The sequence below is a fragment of the Ornithorhynchus anatinus genome, chromosome 4 (assembly GCF_004115215.2).
Source record: "Ornithorhynchus anatinus isolate Pmale09 chromosome 4, mOrnAna1.pri.v4, whole genome shotgun sequence".
Taxonomy (NCBI): Eukaryota; Metazoa; Chordata; class Mammalia; order Monotremata; family Ornithorhynchidae; genus Ornithorhynchus; species Ornithorhynchus anatinus.
Genome location: NC_041731.1, coordinates 65,364,676 through 65,386,013, shown reverse-complemented (window position 1 = coordinate 65,386,013; position 21,338 = coordinate 65,364,676). Strand labels below are relative to the sequence as shown.

Sequence of the window (21,338 nt, the reverse complement as noted above, 5' to 3'; positions counted from 1 at the left end):
ATTATGAACTTCAAAGGACTTTTCAGTCTTTTTAAAGTGGCTTGGAGAGGTTCCCGGAGCTACGTCCCAACACGTTTCTGCTTCAAATCTACACGAATAAAAGGGGAAAAGAAGTCGATCTGGAGTTTCCTTTGCTCAGGCAGTTTTAAAATGTGTTGCATTTTAAGGAGCCACTTCATGGAACTGAAAACGAACACTAAATATAATACCAATGTCACTAACTGAATTTCCCTCTTCAAATTTTGCAGCTAAAATAAAACTATTTTAAATGAAAACAGCCCAAGGTATGTTCAGAGAGATCATTTAGAGAAGACAAGTGTGTGAGAGAAAAGCCATGCGTGCACGTCATGAGCAGGGAATGGTTCTGCTAATTCTGTTGTACTCTACTCTCCCAAGCACTTAGTATAGTGCTCTGCACATAGTAAGTGCTCAATAAATACCACTGATTGACTATGTGCTCTGAACCTATACACAGAACGGGCTCAGAAGTCAGAGGTCGTGGGTTCTAATGCCGGCTCCGCCGCTTCTCAGCTGTGTGACTTTGGGCAAGTCACTTAGCTTCTCTGTGCCTAATTACCTCATCTATAGAATGGGGATTAAGACTGTGAGCCACACATGGGACAACCTGCTTACTTGTATCTACCCCAGCGCTTAGAACAGTGCTTAACATAGCAAGCACTTAACAAATACCATCATCATTATTATTATTCTTAACTATTACTGTCCCTATACTATACTATATTATATATAGTATAATAGTAACTATTATTAACTATATCTACTGTCCTTTGTTTCAGACAACTCCTGTTTGTCCCTCCTCAGATCGTATGTGAGGCTCCCAGGGCCTAGGCCACAGTCTGCTCCTCCCCCTCTCCCTTCCCCTCCCCTCAGCACTGTGCTCGTCCGCTCATTTGTATATGTTTTTATTATCCTATTTATTTTGTTAATGAGATGTACATCCCCTTGATTCTATTTATTGCTATTGTTTTTGTCTGTCTACCCCGATTAGACTGTAAGCCTGTCAATGGGCAGGGACTGTCTCTATCTGTTGCCGAATTGTCCATTCCAAGCGCTTAGTACAGTGCTCTGCACATAGTAAGCGCTCAATAAATACTATTGAATGAATGAATGAATGAAAGATCTGGGCTCTGGAGTTCTGAACCAGACCCCCTTAGGGCATCAAAACCTACCCCTTAGTCCCACTGGGATTAAACTGTGTCCTCCTGGATAGGGACATTATTGTCAAAATGTCACTTGAGGGCAGCATGGAGCCACTGGAAGACGAGAAGTCTCCATCCAAAGCCTAAGGAATAGGCTGGTGTACCTAGAGAAGCTGGAAAGCAGATCCTGGGACCCACCAAACTCGGGAGCAAAGCACCATTTGATATGCTAACGTCTACAACTCCTTACCCACTCCTACCTCACCTAGCTTCTCTGCTTCTACAACCCAGCCCGCACAGTTTGCTCCTCCGATGCTAACCTTCTCACTGGGCCTCTACCTCGCCTGTCCTGCTTCTTGCCGCTGACCCCTGGCCCACATAATAATAATAATAATGTTGGTATTTGTTAAGCGCTTACTATGTGCAGAGCACTGTTCTAAGCGCTGGGGTAGATACAGGGTGATCAGGTTGTCCCATGTGAGACTCACAGTCTTCATATCCTACCACTGGCCTGGAAGCCCTCCCTCCTCAAATCCACCAATTACTCTCCCCTGCTTCAAAGTCTTACTAAAGGCACATCTCCTCCAAGAGGCTCTCCCAGAGTAAGCCCCACTTTTCCTCATCTCCCACTCCCTTCTGTGTCACCCTGACTTGCTCTCTTTGCTCTTCCCATCCCCAAAGCACTTATGTATATATCTACAGTTTTATTTATTTATATTAATGTCTGTTTGTTTATATTGATGTCTGTCTCTCCCCCCCCCCCCACCTCCCATCCCCAACCCCCAGACTGTGAGCTCATTGTGGGCAGGGACTGTCACTCTTTTTTGCTGTATTGTACTTTCTCAAGAACTTAGTACAGTGCTCTGAACACTGTAAGCACTTAGTAAATGCAGCGTGGCTCAGTGGAAAGAGCACGGGCTTTGGACTCAGGGCTCATGAGTTCGAATCCCAGCTCTGCCACTTGTCGGCTGTGTGACTGTGGGCAAGTCACTTAACTTCTCTGTGCCTCAGTTCCCTCATCTGTAAAATGGGGATTAAGATTGCGAGCCCCACGTGGGACAACCTGATTCCCCTATGTCTACCCCAGCGCTTAGAACAGTGCTCGGCACATAGTAAGCGCTTAACAAATACCAACATTATTATTAGTAAATAAAATTGAATGAATACAACTCCAGGATGTAATGCCTGCTCTCTTTCCCCAAAAAGCCTCCTCCCACCCTCCACTCCCAAATTCCCCCACAAAAGTTGTCCTTCTTCCCCAGGTAAGAGGCCTTGAGACATTTGGGGAGGAGGAGTTCCTCAGGGGTCAGTTCTTGGCCCTCTTCTGTTCTCCATTTACACTCACTTCCTTGGTGAACTCATTCACTCTCACGGCTTTGACTAACATCTCTATGCAGATGACATGCAGATCTACATCTCTGCCCCTGTCCTCTCCCCCTCCCTTCGGGCTCGCATCTCCTCCTGCCTCCGAGACGTCTCCACCTGGATGTTGGCCCGCCACCTAAAACTCAACATGAGCAAGACTGAGCTCCTCATCTTCCCTCCCAAGCCCAGTCCTCTCCCAGACTTCCCTATCACCGTGGATGGTATGACCATCCTTCCCGTCTCTCGGGCCCGCAACCTCGGTGTCATCTTTGACTCGTCTCTCTCGTTCACCCCACACATCCGATCCGTTACGGAGACCTGCCGGTCTCACCTTTACAATATCGCCAAGATCCGCCCTTTACTCTCCAGCCAAATGGCTACCTTACTGCTACGGGCTCTCGTTATATCCCGGCTAGACTACTGTGTCAGCCTTCTCTCTGATCTCCCTTTCTCCTCTCTCGCCCCGCTCCAGTTTATTCTTCACTCCGCTGCCCGGCTCATCTTCCTGCAGAGACGTTCTGGGCATGTCACTCCCCTTCTTAAACACCTCCAATGGTTGCCTATCAACCTCCGCTCAAAACAAAAACTCCTCACTCTAGGCTTCAAGGCTCTCCATCACCTTGCCCCTTCCTTCCTCTCCTCCCTTCTCTCTTTCTACTGCCCACCCCGCACACTCCGCTCCTCTGCCGCCCACCTCCTCCCCGTCCCTCGGTCTCGCCTATCCCGCCGTCGACTCCTGGGCCACGTCCTCCCACGGTCCCGGAATGCCCTCCCTCCTCAGCTCCGTCAATCTAATTCTCTTCCCCTCTTCAAATCCCTACTTAAAGCTCACCTCCTCCAAGAGGCCTTCCCAGACTGAGCTCCCCCCTTTTTCCCTCTGCTCCCTCCCCCCCACCTCTGCGCAGCTAAACCCTCTTCTCCCCCCTTTCCCTCTCCTCCTCCCCCCCCCGTCCCACCTCCTCAGCACTGTACTCGTCCGCTCAACTGTATATATCTTCATCACCCTATTTATTTTGTTTAATAAGATGTACATCACCCTGATTCTATTTACTTGACATTGTTTTTATATGTTCTTCCCCTTGACTCTATTTATTGCCATGTTCTTGTCTGCCTGTCTCCCCCGATTAGACTGTAAGCCCGTCAAAGGGCAGGGACTGTCTCTATCTGTTGCCGACTTGTACATTCCAAGCGCTTAGTACAGTGCTCTGCACATAGTAAGCGCTCAATAAATACTATTGAAGGAATGAATGAACATGAAACTGCAGAAATGAAATAATCTATAGACTAAAAAAATTGCATGGAAAGGTATTCGGTACTAAAGACTGTATTAGTTGTGAGTATAAACTTTCCTCTGGTCCATTAAAGGCACAGATACCAAAATCCTGCAAGCCTACTCTTGGATAAATGATAAATTCAATGAACTGATTTGGTTTTCTCTTCTGTAAATGGAAGTAACTAAGATCAGTCCAACCTCAGGCATATATCACAGGCATATATCACAGATAATTTGGAGGTCTTTCTCCTGAGACACCTATAGCCCAGTCTAAATTGCCCTAGTTCTTTAGTAAGTAATACACTCTGTCAAATAGTCTATATGAAGTTCTAATTGAACACTGAATCTAACTGGGAGAAGTTTAGTGTGGCCATGGATGGAAGTCTGGAACTGTCATCAATCATCAGTGATATTGAGTGCTTTCTCAATAATCTGTACTAAACACTTGAGACAGTATAGTACAACAGAGTTAGCAGACAAGTTCCCTGCCCAGAATAAGCTTACAGTCTAGTAACTATCTCAATTTACCTTTCAAAAATGAGAGCGATCCCTTTAAGTCAGGGGTTTCCCTTCCCCCACCCCCCCACCCCACTAAATGCACTCCTGAAATTTCACTTGAAAGAATTAACTCCATCCTCACAATCTTTGCCTTCATCTGACCCCTCACCCACTCTTAGGTCAGATACTGATCTCTCCCACACCTCCTTCCCGCTAATCTATGCTGTTGCCCCACAGTGACCTCCAATCTTTTGACCCCATCCAACTTTCTCAAGTCATCATGCCCCACTTAGCCTCCATCTCCAAACCACCTTCCCTTGATGACCAAATTGACACCCTCAACTCCACCCTCTCTACTGAACACAGCTTTCTTTCTCCCCTATCCCTTCGTCGATCTCATTCCACTAACCCACAGCCCTGGATCACCTCCAGTCTGCTTCCTTAGCTCTTGTGCACGAGCCGCAGAGTGCTGCTGGTAAACATCAACGATTTAAAGTTCATCCTTGCCTGCTTTAACTCTGCCCTCTCCTCTGCCTGGCAAAATTATTTCTCCATCCTGATGGACACTCACACTTATTTACCTCACCAGTTGTTCCAGACATTTAACTCCCTCTTAAAACTTCCTGTCACCTCGCCTCCCCTAACCCTGGCCCCCGATGACCTGGACGCCTGCTTTATTGAGAAAACTGGCACTATCAGGCTTGAGCTACCAAAAATCTCCAATATTTCCTTCCAGTTCCTCCTTCCTTCTGCCCCTTCTTTAACTCTCCCATCCCTCCCAGCAATATCCAAGAGAAAATCACCTGCCTTCGTTCAAAATCCACCCCTTCCACCTGAGCATCTTACCTTACACCTCGACACTTTATCAAAACACTTGCCCTCTCCCTTCTTCCCTCCTAGACTGCCATCTTCAACTATTCGCTCAAATGGCTTCTTCCCCATGGCTTTCAAACATGCGCACGTCTCCCCTATCTTGAAAAAACCCATCCCTTGACCCCATGGCTTCCTCCAGTTAGTGCTCCATCTCCTTCCTACCATTCCTCTCCAAACTCCTTGAGCGAGTGAGTTGTCTACACCCACTCTCTCAAGTTCCTCTCCTCCAATCCTCTCTTTTTTGCCTTATCATTTTTACAGATAAGGTTTTGCCTTATCAGGTGGACCAGCAAGGAGCAGTTCAGCAGCAACAATGGCTGCTGTTGCCACTTTCCTCATAGCTCCCTGAATTGATTTCTAGAGTAATTTTATTTTTCAATCACACTTTCACATGATCTCACTTTTGTCCTCACAACTGCCCTGAAAGATGTGACGAGGTGGGCATTTACTACCCCATTACAACAAATTAGGAAGCAGAGGCCCAGGGCGATTAAGTGGACTTGTCCAAGGTCACCCAGAAGGTCAAGGGCAAAGCGGGACTTGTTATATCGTAATCTCCCAAGCATTTAGCACGGTGCTCTGCACACAGTAAACACTCAATAAATATGACTGATTGATTGAATAGAGCCCAAACCTCTGACATTTGAACCCACACATTCCTATTACGCCAAGATCCCGCCCAATAATGGCAGGGATTATAATGTAATTATAATGTAATACTTAAAAGTACCCCTAAGAGTATTTTTAATCTCTGGTTACAACCTCAGTTTTAGGCCATTGTTTCAGAGTAGCCTATGTCCAGGGCTTGAAACAAACTGGGATGCAGTCCAACAAGAATCATAAGTGAGTTCTACCTCCCTAATTATATTTTTGTTAGGACACACAAAAATTTACGAGACTGAAACTCCCTCCCCTCAAATTTTCCAGGATCATCGGGTTAAAATAAGTACATGTCTTCAAATACAAAAACATTACCCTAAAAACTACTAAGGCTGTTTTTAGGCTATAGTCTCAAGAATGAAACCATGCACTTTTTCTCCTTACTGGGGATATTCGAAACTCTTATTATTTCAGTACATTATTCAGTATATTCAGCACATTTCAGTAATGCATATTAACAGGTGGAAAGGAAGCCTGCTCTTTTTTTTGGCTTAATTCCCCTTAGAATTCAACAAAAGGAGAATTACCACACACTGTTCTAAACACAATACCTAGCTGAGCCCTCAATGAAGGCAATTCAGCAAGAAGCAAAAAAAGTGTTCCTGTTTCCATTTTCCCTAGCCCAGTTTCAGCCTCTACCGGAAGAGATCTGAGTCTCCCCAGGGAAGTCGGCCTCACGTACAATATGAGAAACAATGCTCTTGAAACAGGAAGCTAAAGGGCACAATGGCAAACCAGTAGCCATCTGGGTTTTACTTCTGAGATTTCGCCTGAACACGAGTCTTTTCATGACAAAGTCCAAATGCAAACCCAGGTTACAAGTTAATCATAAGTGAGACAAATGCCTTCTGATACAAACTAGCTAAAAGTCAAGATATTTGAATATACAACACACACTAGGAAGCCAGGAAACTGTTGCTGAATATGGAGACTGACCCTGAAATGAGCAGGCTGGACTAGGGAAAATACACACATGGGGACTTGGTCTCCAAATTCGTTCACTCACATTTATTGAGCACTTCCTGGGTGCAAAGCACTGTATACTAAGCACTTGATGCCTCCTATCCTCAAGTAGCACCTGTCTGCTACATGTCCCATGGGTTTGGGTAAGTGGTCTCACAGAAGAAACTGGCCTTTTTGGAGATCCAACCTGATCCACCTGTCTGCTCTGTGACCCTGGGCAAGCCACTTCACTACTCTGTGCCTCAGTTCCCTCATCAGTAAAATGGGAATTAAGATTGTGAGCACCTGTGGGACGAGGCCTGTGTTCATTATGATTATCTTCTTAGTACAGTGCCTGGCACATAGTAAGTGCTTAACAAATAAAAAATACCAAATACCATCCAGAGTGATAGAACTTTGACACTTCCTTTTTCCTTCCCTCTCTCCCTGCCTTTCAGGCTCAATGTCCATTCTAGAGAAGGAGCTGCCTTCATCCTTCATTTTTTGCACCTCTATACAGAGAAAAGTAGACTCTGAAAAAGAAATTCTTAGCTACTGGTGGTAGTAGTGAGCCTGTAGAAATCGATTATCAATACGAAACTCCTAGGGGTGGCATATCAGTGTCTGGCTAAACAGTCTAGACTGAAAACTCCTTGTGGGAAGGGAACTTGCTCACTAACTGTGTTATATTGTATTCTCCCAAGAGCTCAGTAGAGTGCTCAACACTGTAAGCGCTCAATGAATATAACTGATTGGTCTGAGAAAAGGACCTGGACGAGAAAGGAGAAAAGGTCGGAGAAGCAGCGTGGCTCAGTGGAAAGAGCATGGGCTTTGGAGTCAGGGCTCATGAGTTCGAATCCCAGCTCTGCCACTTGTCGGCTGTGTGACTGTGGGCGAGTCACTTCACTTCTCTGTGCCTCAGTTCCCTCATCTGTAAAATGGGGCTTAAGACTGTGAGCCCCATGTGGGAAAACCCGATTCCCCTATGTCTACCCCAGTGCTTAGAACAGTGCTCGGCACATAGTAAGCGCTTAACAAATACCAACATTATTAACCTGCCAGCTATGAAGTGTTCTCAGAATGATATCAATACCAGCTGGGAGAGAAGGGAAGACCAGTGCTGGAGACGTTCACAATTCCAATTCCACCTTGATTACAGCCACTGCCTCTTTGCTGACCTCCCTGCCTCTCCCCACTCCAGACCGTACTGCATTCTGCTCCTCGGTTCATTTTTTCTAAAAAGTTCAGTTCACGTCTTCCCCTTCCTCAAGAACGTCCAATGGTTGCCCATCCTCCTCCATATCAAACAGAAACTCCTCGCCATCGGCTTTAAACACTCAATCAGCTCACTCCCTCCTACCTCACCTCCCTGGATCTATAGCCCAGGCTGCACATTTTGCTCCTTTAGCTTGCTCAACGTGCCTCCATCTCATCTATCTCGCTACCGACCCCTTTCGCACATCCTCCTTCTAGCCTGGAATTCCCTCTCCCTCCGGATATTCCAGACCACCACAGTCTCCACTCTCAAAGCCTTACTACAGTCACACACCTCCTCCAAGAGGCCTTCCCCGACTAAGCCCTTTCCCCCCCCACAGCTCTCTCCCTTCTGCAATCTCTGTACACTTGGATCGATTAGACTGTAAGCTCGTCAAACGGCAGGGACTGTCTCTGTTGCCGACCTGTTCATCCCAAGCGCTTAGTACAGTGCTCTGCACATAGTAAGCGCTCAATAAATACTATTGAATGAATGAATCTGTATCCTTTAAGCACTTGATATTCACCCACCCTCAGCACTTACATATCTATCTATAATTTATTTAACATCTTTCTCTCCCTCTAGACTTGTAAGCTCGTTGTGGGCAGGGAATGTCTACAGACTGTTGTATTGTATTCTCCCAAGTGCTTAGTACAGTGCTCTGAACACAATAAGCACTCAAGAAATACCAGATTGATTGGTTCCAGTTGCCTACAAGCAGTTTCAAAGTAAACCAGGTGTAAATTGTACCACAAGACCCAGGAATTCTATCTTTACAACTATTTATTCAGTCAATCATATTTATTGTTTACTATATGCAGAGCACTGTATTAAGTGCTTGGGGGAGTACAATACACCAATATTTAGTGGCTAGATCGTATATCTTACTTGCATACCTTTCCATAGGGTAGTTTTTATGGGCAGGGATTGTATCTACTTGCTCTACTGCACTTTCACAAGTGCTTAGTCCAGTGATGTGTACAGAGTAGATGCTCAATAAATTCCACTGATTTAGATGATTGACAGTTTCTCTGAATTAGAAACTCTAAATAAGCTAAAGCTCATATGGTTTACACGGGTGTTAACCCATCCAGGGCTGGTACTATTCAGACTTACACTCTTGGTACTAAGAATGTGAGGCAAGCCAAAAAGCATCTTTGAAAAGTGGAGAAACAATAAACCCTAAACAGTTATAAAAGTGAGTTTTCAAAGAGACATCATCAAACATGTAAATACTCTGGAGAAAACAGCTAAGGACACTTTCCAAGGCTTAAAGTGATCTAACAGCTGAAAATTAAAAGATGAAGATTACAAGAGGTAACCATGTTCTAAAAAACACGTGCATCAAGGAGGACGAGACCTGAATCCAAAATAGCATCTCTAAAGCTGGGGATCAGGTTCCCAAAAGGATTACAGGGAAGTAATTATTTCAATAATTTGAAAATAATAACCAAGGTCTTCCCCAATTAAGCCCTCTTTTCCCCAACTTGCTGTCCCTTCTGCGTCATCTAATGCACTTGGATCTGTGACCTTTGGACATTTATTAATAATGATGGTATTTATTAAGCACTTACTATGTGTCGGGCACTGTTCTAAACTCTGGATTGGATTCAAGCCAATCAGGTTGAACAGGAGCCCACATGGGGCTCACAGACTTAATCCCCACTTTACAGATGAGGTGACTAAAGCACAGAGATGTGATGAAGTGACTTGACCAAGGTCACACAGCAGACAAGTGATGGCGCTGGAATTAGAACCCAGGTCCCTCCGACTCCCAGATTGTGTGCTGTATCCACTAGGTCATGCGACATATATGTGCCACACCATCAGCTCCATAGGACAAATGTACATATCTTTAAATTATACAGTATACATATAGTACATATAGCATAGTATATATACTATAGTATAGTATAGAAGAGTATATTAATGTCTATGTCCCTCTCGAGACTATAAACTCATTATGGGCAGGAAACGTGTCTGCTCATTCTGTTGTACTACACTCTTTCTAGTGCTTAGTACAGTGCTCTGCACATACAAAGTGCTCAATAAAAATCCATCGATTGATTAGTGTCTAACTCTACATCGAGACTGCAAGCTCACTATGGGCGGAGACTGTGCCTGCCAACTCTGTTGCACCATACTCTCCCAAACACTTAGGACAGTGCTATGCACATAGTAAGCGCTCAATAAATACCTTTGATGATGATAAGTGAAGTAGAATTGGGATTGTGTAGAGATCTCAGTAGTTTTCTGTAAAGCCCTCTATATCATCATCATCCCTTGCAACCTTTAAAATACACTGTTTGGCCAAAGGAAAGACCAACTTTGAGACATGGGGGTTTATGAGAACTTTTAGAATGAAAACTTTTGAGAGAAACCATGCAACACAACTGAATGACAGGGAAGACAATCCAAACTTTTGAGTCACAGCACTTTGAGCTTTTAACCTATCATTACATTTAAATATTTTCAGTGATCATGAGCTTCCAATTCAATCGCATTGATTGCTTACTGTACTAAGCCCTTTGTAGAGTACGACAGACACATTCCCTGCCCACAACAAGCTCTCAGTATAGGAGGGGAGACAGAAATTAATATACATAAATAAATTACACATATATACATAGAGGCTGTGGGGGTTAGGGGAGGATGAATGAAGGGAGCAAGTCAGGGCGACACAGAAGGGACTAGAAGAGGAGAGGAGGGCTTAGTTGAGGGAAGGCTTCTTGTAGATGTGCCTTCAATGAAGTTTGAAGTGGTCGAAAGCAATTATCTGTCTAATATGAGGAGGGAGGGCATTCCAGGCCAGAGGTAGGATGTGGGCGAGACGTCGGTGGTGAAATAGATGAGAATTAAGTACAGTGAGAAGTTTAGCATTAAAAGAGCGAATTGTGCGGGCCAATTGTAGGGGGAGAGTATTGAGATGAGGTAGGAGGGGGCAATGTGATCGAGTGCTTTAAAAGGCAATGGTGAGGAGTTTTTGTACAATACGGAGGTGTAAGGGCGACCACTGGAGTTTCTTGAGGAGTGGGGAAACAGGGTCTGAACATTTTGAGGGAAAATGATTTGGGCAGCAGAGTGGAGTATGGACTGGAGTGGGGAGAGGCAGGGAGGTCGGGAAGGAGGCTGATTCGATAATCAAGGCGGGATAGGAAAAGTGCTTGCATTAATGTGGTAGCAGTTTGGATGGAGAGGAAGGGGTGGATTTTAGCAATGGGGTGAGGGTAGAACTGACAGGATTTAGTGAATATGAGGGTTGCATGAGAAAGAGGAGTCAAGGATAACGCCAAGGTGGGCTTGTGAGACAGGAAGGACGGTGATGCTGTCGACAGTGATGGGAAAGTCAGGGGGAGGATTTGGGTGGGAAGATAAGAAGTTCAGTTTTAGCAAAAGAGGTAACAGCTTTTGTTTGCCATTTCTAGATTGTCACTGTCTTTGAGCCAAACAAAACGAAACCTCTGGGCAGATGGTACACAAAGAACCAATCATCCAATTTAAACACATTAATATAGCTCACTTCATTGTGAATCTAATAGTTTCAAATGCTCAGTCCCCCACCACACCCCAACTCAATGCCCACTCAACAGAACTGAGTTACACGGTTTTATGGGACCCTCACCTGACCTCATTACCTCACATGCGATGATGTTATTGCACCCTGCAGCTGCTTCACAACAACAGCTGTTGCTGCCAGGGGAGAGGGAAAGGGAAGAGGAGAGAACAGAAGACAGGGGACAAGGAAGGAAGGGAGAGGGGAGGAAGGATGGGATGGTGCAGTGGGCCAGCCTGCTTTCCCTGCCCTCCTCTCCTGACCCCAGGGCAGCAGAGCGTGGACCCTACCTCGCCACACCCTGCTCTCCCCGCCGGAGAGCTGAGCTGCCTTTTGGGCAACCCGTGCCGTCCCCGACAACCGCATCACCATTGGACCTCTAGTCCAAAGGGACCTGGCAGGAAGGACAGAAGCAAGGGCAAATATGCCACCTTCACGAAATGCCCACTTCATAATAATTCTGGTATTTGTTAAGCGCTTACTAAGTGCCAGGCACTGTTCAAAGTGCTGGGGTGGATACAAGGAAATCGAGGTGGACACAGTCCCCGTCCCACGTGGGCCTCACAATCTCAATCCTTCTTTTACAGATGAGGTAACTGAAGCACAGAGAAGTGAAGTGACTAGCCAAAGGTCACACAGCAGACAAGTGGCAGAGCCAGGATTAAAACCCATGACCTTGTGACTTCCAGGGGCCCATGCTCTATCCACTATGTCATGCTGCTTAGGAGGGATGGACACTGCAGACTAAACCAGTGGCCTCTGAGCCAAGAGCATCCTGGAAGACTGCTTTCCAGCCAGAGTACCCCATTTGCTGTGTGACCTTGGACAAGTCACTTTACCTCTCTGTAACTGTAAATGACTCCCACTTCCAGCATCTCTCTTCCTCCAATATCACAGTGCTCTGCACACAGTAAGCACTCAATAAATACGACTGAATGAATGAGTGGAGATGGTAGGCTAGCTGTCCGAGCAGTAATCTTTAACATGTCAGCTGTGTGCCTCTGGTCAACTGACTTCTCTGAGCCTCAGTTACCTCATCTGTTAAATGGGGATTAAAACTGTGAGCCCCAAATGGGACAACTTGATAACCTCGTATCTCCAGCGCTTAAAGCCGTGATTGGCACACAGTAAACGTAAAATGGGGATCGAGACCGTGAGCCCCATGTGATACTTGTATCCACCCCAGAGCTCAGTATAGCACCTGGCCCACAGTAAACACTTAAATGCCACAGTTATTGTTACTGCATTTTTTACTTTATTTTTGAGTGATCTCTACCCTTTGTCTTTGATGTTTCTGTGTTCTCCTTGTGTTTATCTTTCCTTAGGTGTCTGTGGCCAGTCCCCCATGATAACTTCGATGATGAGTCTCTGGATGGTTAAGGACTGGGTCTGATTCTTTTGCAGCCCTCAGTACAGTACAGGACTTAACACATACTATTACTCTGATCTGGATCCACCAGCAGAGGACAGGAGGCCCTCACTGCTGGATCCGGCTCACAGCTGGAGGTGGGGCACTATCCCTCCCACACAGCAAAGATAGTTTTGCGCCGCTAGAGTGGGTGGAGAGGTGAGGGATAGATGTCTAATACCCATTCTTGCCCTGGCTTGTGCCGGTGGCCCACCCCTCCTCCTCCTGCCCACAATCCCCAGTCTTCCTTCTTTCCCCTCAGCTCTCTCTGCGGTTGCTACTTGGAGTCACCCGATGGGCAGCGGAGTCCCCCAGCCCTGAGCTTTGTGGGACATTTTGTGCCCCCTGCCCCCTCACACACAAACACACACTTAACCGGAAAGGCTCTGGATGACTTTAAATACCCCCGCTCCCCAGCTCAAGGTAAACCTTTCCCCAGGTAAAGGTTACAGACTCCAGTCCTAGGGCCAGCATTCTGACTTTATACGCTGCTTCTTGGCCCCCGCTTCCAGCATCTCTGTTCCCCTAGTATCACAGTAATTTTTAACATGTCAGCTGTGTGACTCTGGGCAAGTCATTTAACTTCTCTCTGCCTCAGTTACCTCATCTGTAAAATGGGGATTAAGACTGTGAGCCCCCAGTGGGACAACTTGATAACCTTGTATCTTTCCCAGCATTTCGAACTGTGCTTGGCACATAATACTTAATACTATTATTATTATTATTAGACACACTGAAGTCCAGAAAATCCTTTCTTTTACTGGTGTGTCTATCATTTGTTTCTATTTCCTGTAAGTTCATTGTGGGCAGGGAATTTGTTTATTGTTGTATCGTACTTTCCCAAGCACTTAGAACAGTGCTCTGCACACAGTAAGTGCTCAATACAATTGAATGAATGAATTTATAAGTAGTCACTGTTTGAAAAAGATAGCGCATCATGTTTTATTCCATATCAAACACATGGTAAACTACCAGTGAAAGGTATACTACTGAAAATTTTGCCTTTTACACCACCTTCCGAGGATCTCAACTGAGGCCAGATTTTCAGAGCGTACAGTAGAATTTGGCCTATGATAATAATGGCATGGATAAGGATGAATGCAACTGGAAAATACACCAATGAGAAAGATATTTTAAAAACAAAATTTATTTGGCCTTTTTTTTTTTTTTAACATGGCTGCTTACACCATTATTAAAACAGGTTGGAAACTTGTTTGGCAAGTATCTCATAATGCCACTGTTCAAAAGGAGATGACAGTGTAGCATGGACCAACAAGGCCTCAAAGTCCTACTGTAATTTAAAGCTAAGGAAAGAACGTTTCGCAGTGTTTCATAGAGAACAGCCAATCTCATAGCAAATAAAGAATATGTAATTTTCTTCAAGTTCAGACTCAGAGTCTGACATAAATGATTCAGAGAAAATTCAGTATATTTTCTAGATGGCCCACTAAATATGCTTTCTGATTCTCTAGATTATAAGCTTGTTGTGGGCAAGGAATACATCTACCAACTCTGTCTTACTGGATTCCCCTAAGTCCTTAATACAGTGGTCTGCAGCTAGTTGTGGGCAGGGGATATGTGTGTTTAGTGTTGTACTGTACTCTCCCAAGTGCTTAGTACAGTGCTCAGCACCCAGGAAGCGCTCAATAAATATAACTGAATAAGTGCTCAATAAATACCAATGATACCAATAGAAAAGCATTTCCATAAGTCACTTCTGTACTTCTCTAGCATAATTACCTGATACTTAACTGTACCAAGAACCACAAAAAAAAGAAAAGAAACTCACCGCCATTCGAACAGCAGCCATATCCTGATCATAATGTCCCATCAAATTGGGGAAAAAGGTCATGTTGTAGGCCATTTTTACACACCTGGGAACGATAATTGGTTCACAGGTGAAGAGGCTGTGCCCATGAATTAGGGATAAAGCACCACAAGTTACAAAAAATGCAAGCATTTCCATTTTCTTCAACTTTCTGACTTCAGCACATGGTTTGGATCAGTATTTTCATCTCCACCCGAAAACAGATAAGAGCACTCATAAACTGATGATGAGGTCCATCACATTTCATGATTTAACTGTTCTGTTGAATGCTGCCTCCGTGAAAATGACATAACTGAACTGTAAAGGCAAAAAGAAAGAACAATCAGTAACAAAAATCTGATTACCAATCATGAGTACATAACAAAAAACAATGCTCACTGAGTTGGAAGATCTTCCAAGTAAAATGAAATCTCAAAAAGGTACTGGAAATAACAAGAACCGGGAGCCTTGCATGGCTACCGTAAAAAAAACCCAGGGTATTTGATGAGGCCCATTTGTCTTACACGAAAGGATTTGGGTTGCAGTGGGTCTATGTGTCTTCCGATTAGAGCGGGGGCATTCACCAGCTGGTTGGACTATGCCAGGGAAGCCAAGAATTATTCACATAGAAGTTTCCATCCTCCAAATGGCCAGCCTCTAACTCAATCCTTTGGAGGCATAATTCTCCTCTAGATGCTGGGATAATATTCATTCCAACGTATTTTTCATTCCGTTGTATTTATGAGCACTTACTGTATGCAGAGCACTGCACTAAGCACTTGGAGAGTATAAAAGAGCAATAAAGACAGACAATCCCTGCCCACAACGGGCTTAATAGCATCATCATCAATGGTATTTATTGAGTACTCACTATGTGCAGAGCACTGTACTGTTTGGGCGAGTACAATACAACAGAGCTGGCAGACACATTCCCTGTCCGTGACAAGCTCATAGTGTAGAGCAGAGCTTAGAGTCTAGAAGTAGTAATACTTTTTATTAAGTGCTTACTAGGTGCAGAGCACCGCTCTAAGTGCTGGAGGAGAATTAGATGCAGACCCTGTCCCTCGTAGGACTAGAAATCTAACATTTAGGATTTAGGGTTAAGGTTGGAATCATTCTTCATTCAATTGTATCTATTGAGCGCTTACCGTGCACAGAGCACTGTCCTAAGCACTTGGAATGTACAATTCGGCAACAGAGAGAGACAATCCCTGCCCGACAACGGGCTCACAGTTTAAAAGGGGGAGACAGGCAACATAAAACAAAACAAGTAGGCAGGCAGATTATTGTGGATGAGATATTGAACCAAACTTTACTTTGCTCAGTGTGGGGAAGAGGAGAGCACTGATTCCTCTCAAAAGAGCCCTACTCTGGGAGAAATTCCCCAGTAATCATTTAATCATATTTATTAGGCGCTTACCATGTGTGAAAAGCACTGTACTAAGTATTTGGGAAAGTACCAATATAACAATAAACAGATCCATTCCCAACGACCTTGGAAAGGAATCATCTGGGAGCAATTCTGTTGGAGTGTACTCTTCCAAGCGCTTAGTACACTGTTCAGCACATCGATCAAGGAGTGGTATTCATTGAGCGCTGTGTGCAGAGTGCTGTACTAAGCACTTGAGAAAGTACCAAGAGAAGAATAAACAGACCCATTCCTTGCCCACAACGACCTATGAAAGGGATCGTTTGGGGCCAATTCTGTTGTAGCGTACTCTCCCAAGCGATTAGTGAAGTGTTCTGAGGGCAATACAATGAAGCAATAGTATTTACTGAGTGCTGTGTGTGGAGCACTGTAGTAGGCGCTTTTCATTCGTTCAATCATTCAATCGTATTTACTGAGCACTTACTAGGTGCAGAGCACTGGACTAAGCGCTTGGAATGCACAATTCGGCAACAGATAGAGACAATCCTGCCCAATGACAGGCTCACAGACTAAACGGGGCAGACAGCAAAGCAAAACAGAATAAGACATAAACAAGACAACCTTCAAGATAAATAGAATCAAGGAGTTATACACCTCATTAACAGAATAGGGTAATAAATAATATATACAAATGAGCACAGTGCTGAGGGGAGGGGAAGGAGAAAGAGCAGAAGGGGGTGGTGGGGAAGAGTACACTGCCACTGAATTAACAGGCACCTTTCCTGCCCCAAACGACCTTACCGCCTAGTAGGGGCTCAGGAAATATCATCGACGGACAATAATAATAATGATGATGGTATTCGTTAAGCGCTTACTCTGTGCCAAGCACTGTTCTAAGCGCTGGGGTCAATACAATAATAATAATAACGGTATTTGTTAAGCGCTTACTCTGTGTCAAGCCCTGTTTTAAGCACTGGGGGGATACAAGGTAATCAGGTTGTCCCACGGGGGGGGCTCACAGTCTGAATCCCCATTTTACAGATGAGGTACTGAGGCACCAAGAAGTCATTCATTCATTCCATCGTATTGAGCGCCTACTGTGTGCAGAGCACTGCACTAAGCTCTTGGAAGGCACAATTCGGCAACAGATAGAGACCATCCCTGCCCAACAATGGGTTCACAGTCTAGAAGTGGGGGGCAGACAACAAGGCAACTGGCATCAGTATTCATTCCACCGTATTGATTGAGCACTTAATATGTGCAGAGCACTGTACTAAGCGCTTGGAAAGTACAATTTGGCAACGGATAGAGCCCACCCCTGCCCAACGACGGGCTCATAGCCTAAAGGATGATTATTTCTAACAATAATGGTATTTGTTAAGTGCTTACCTATGTGCCAGGCACTGTACTAAGCGCTGGGGTGGATAGAAGCAAATCGGGCTGGACACAGCCCCTGTCATTCATTCATAATAATAATAATGTTGGTATTTGTTAAGCGCTTACTATGTGCAGAGCACTGTTCTAAGCGCTGGGGTAGACACAGGGGAATCAGGTTGTCCCACGTGGGGCTCACAGTCTTAATCCCCATTTTACAGATGAGGGAACTGAGGCCCAGAGAAGTTAAGTGACTTGTCCACAGTCACACAGCTGCCAAGTGGCAGAGCTGGGATTCGAACTCATGAGCCCTGACTCCAAAGCCCGTGCTCTTTCCACTGCGCCACGCTGCATTCATACCATCACATTTATTGAGCGCTTACTATGTGCAGAGCACTGTCCTAAGCGCTTGGAAAGTACAGTTGGGCAACAGATAGAGACCAGCCCTGCCCAACGACGGGCTCACTGTCTAGAAGGGGGAGACAGCGAAGCAAAACGGAACAAAACAAAGCAAGTCGTCTATCCAAAGTCACCCAACTGACAAGTGGCGGAGGCGGGATAAAAAATAAATAAATGGTGGTATTTGTTAAGCGCTTACTATGTGCAAAGCATTGTTCTAAGCGCTGGGGGATACAAGGTGATCAGGTTGTCCCCCGTGGGGCTCACAGTCTTAATCCCCATTTAACAGATGAGGTCACTGAGGCCCAGAGGAGTGAAGTGACTTGCCCAAAGTCACCCAGCTGACAAGTGGCGGAGGCGGGATACAAAATAAATAAATGGTGGTATTTGCTAAGCGCTTACTATGTGCAAAGCACTGTTCTAAGCGCTCGGGCCTACAAGGTGATCGGGTTGTCCCACGTGGGGCTCACAGTCTTTATGCCCATTTTCCAGATGAGGTCACTGAGGCCCAGAGAAGTGAAGTGACTTGCCCAAAGTCACCCAGCTAAGTGGCGGAGGCGAGATACAAAATAAATAAATGGTGGTATTTGCTAAGCGCTTACTATGTGCAAAGCACTGTTCTAAGCGCTGGGGCCTAGAAGGTGATCGGGTTGTCCCACGTGGGGCTCCCAGTCTTCATGCCCATTCTCCAGATGAGGTCACTGAGGCCCAGAGGAGTGAAGTGACTTGCCCAAAGTCCTCCCGCTGACAAGTGGATTGGAACCCACGACCCCTGCCTCCCCAGCCCGAGCTCTTTCCACTGAGCCTCGCTGCCTTCTCGGGTTGTCCCACGCCAGGCCTCATCCCCATTTTCCAGACGAGGTCACTGAGGCCCGGAGAAGTTAGACTGTAAGCCCGTCTCTATCTGTTGCCGATGTGTCCCTTCCCAGCGCTTAGTCCAGTGCTCCGCACATAGTAAGCGCTCAACAAATACTATGGAATGAATGAAGTGGGCCGACTTGCCCGAGGAGATAGAGCAGAGAAGGGGCGGGGGATTCGAACTCAGGTCCTCCGACTCCCAAGGCCGGGCTCTTGGCCACTAAGCCAAGCTAAGTGAAAGACGGCGGCGGAGGAAAGATGAAAACGGGATCCTACCTGGCTCACTGGACCCTCCGGGTGGTGGCCTCCGGGTGCGGGGTGCGAGAGGTGCGGGAGGTGCGACCTCGTCAGCCCAGGCCGCGGCCGGTCCTGGCCTCCCGCGCGCTCCCGGGCCTCCTCCGCGCGCTCCCGGGCCCCCCCTCCCCTCCAGGGCGCGCGCGCGCGCGGCCCCGCGGCCGGCTCTCGCCGGGCCACAGCTGGGAGATCTCGCGAGACTGAGCGAGGGGCGCGAGACGGGCCGGGCGAGACTGGGCCCGCCGCGCCTCTCGAGGGAAGGGCGGGAGTGACACCTCCCTCCCTCCCTCCCTCCCTTCATTCATTCATTCATTCATTCATTCATTCATTCATTCATCCATCCATCCATCCATCCATCCATCCATCCATCCATCCATCCATCCATCCATCCATCCATTCATTCATGCATTGATTCATCCATCCATCCATCCATCCATCCATCCATCCATCCATCCATCCATCCAATAGTATTTATTGAGCACTTACTATGTGCAGAGCACTGTACTAAGCGCTTGGGATGAACAAGTTGGCCACAGATAGAGACAGTCCCTGCCGTTTGACGGGCTTACAGTCTAATCCACCCATCCATCCGTCCATCCATCCATTCATAATAATAATAATAATGTTGGTATTTGTTAAGCACTTACTGTGTGCAGAGCACTATTCTAAGCACTGGGAGAGATACAGGATAATCAGGTTGTCCCACATGAGGCTCACCGCCTTCATCCCCATTTAATAATAATAATAATAATAATAATTTGTTAAGCACTTACTATGTGCAGAGCACTATTCTAAGCACTGGGGGTGATACAGGATCATCATGTTGTAACATGAGGCTCACAGTCTTCATCCCCATTTTAATAATAATAATAATAATGTTGGGATTTGTTAAGCGCTTACTATGTGCAGAGCACTATTCTAAGCACTGGGGGAGATACAGGGTCATCAGGTTGTACCACGTGAGGCTCACCATCTTCATCCCCATTTTAATAATAATAATGTTGGGATTTGTTAAGCGCTTACTATGTGCAGGGCACTATTCTAAGCGCTGGGGGTGATACAGGATCATCATGATGTAACATGAGGCTCACAGTCTTCATCCCCATTTTAATAATAATAATAATAATGTTGGGATTTGTTAAGCGCTTACTATGTGCAGAGCGCTGTTCTAAGCGCTGGGGGTAATACAGGATCCTCAAGTTGTCCCACATGAGGCTCACCGTCTTCATCCCCATTTTAATAATAATAATAATGTTGGGATTTGTTAAGAGCTTACTATGTGCATAGCACTGTTCTCAGCCCTGGGGGAGATACAGGGTCATCAGGTTGTCCCACATGAGGCTCACAGTCTTCATCCCCATGTAATAATAGTAATAATGTTGGTATTTGTTAAGCACTTACTATGTGCAGAACACTGTTCTAAGCCCTGGGGGAGTTACAGGATCATCAGGTTGTCCCACGTGAGGCTCACCATCTTCATCCCCATTTTAATAATAATAATGCCGTTGGTATTTGTTAAGTGCTTACTATGTGCAGAGCACTGTTCTAAGCACTGGAGGAGATACAGGGTAATCAGGTTGTCCCACGCAAGGCTCACAGTCTTAATCCCCATTTTACAGATGAGGTCACTGAGGCCCAGAGAAGTGAAGTGACTTGCCCACAGTCACACAGCTGAGAAGTGGCAGATACGGGATTCGAACCCATGACCTCTGACTCCCAAGCCTAGGCTCTTTCCACTGAGCCACGTTCATTCATTCCTTCATTGGTTCCTTCCTTCATTCATTCATTCCACCATATTGATTGAGCGCTTACTGTGTGCAGAGCACTGGACTAAGCCCTTGGAAAGTACAAAGCAGCAACAGATAGAGACAATCCCTACCCAACAATGGGCTCACAGTCTAGAAGGGAGAGAGACAACAAGACAACAGGCATCAGTATTCATTTCATCGTATTGATTGAGCACTTACTGTGTGCAGAGCACTGGACTGAGTCCTTGGAAAGTACAAAGCAGCAACACATAGAGACCATCCCTGCCCAACAATGGGCTCATAGTCTTGAAGGGGGAGACAGACAACAAGGCATGAGTATTCATTCCATCGTATCGACTGAGCGCTTACTGTGTGCAGAGCACTGGACTAAGTGCTTGGAAAGCACAAAGCAGCAACAGATAGAGATCATCCCTGCCCAACAGCAGGTCACAGTCTAGACAACAAGGTAACAGGCATCAGTATTCATTCCATTGTATTGATT

General features: G+C 45.8%; 1 protein-coding gene across 1 annotated transcript in view; it reads right to left on the bottom strand.

The window, feature by feature from the left end:
* FZD6 (frizzled class receptor 6) overlaps window positions 1-19,194 on the bottom strand; it is a 48,847-nt gene extending 29,653 nt beyond the window's left edge. The window contains exons 1-2 of the mRNA XM_029063367.2: window positions 19,071-19,194; window positions 14,777-15,112 (exon numbers count right to left, since the gene is read on the bottom strand). Coding sequence (XP_028919200.1) covers window positions 14,777-14,953 — 177 coding nt within the window. The 5' untranslated portion in view covers window positions 14,954-15,112; window positions 19,071-19,194. The remainder of the gene's footprint in view (window positions 1-14,776; window positions 15,113-19,070) is intronic.
* Window positions 19,195-21,338: the final 2,144 nt, after the last annotated feature.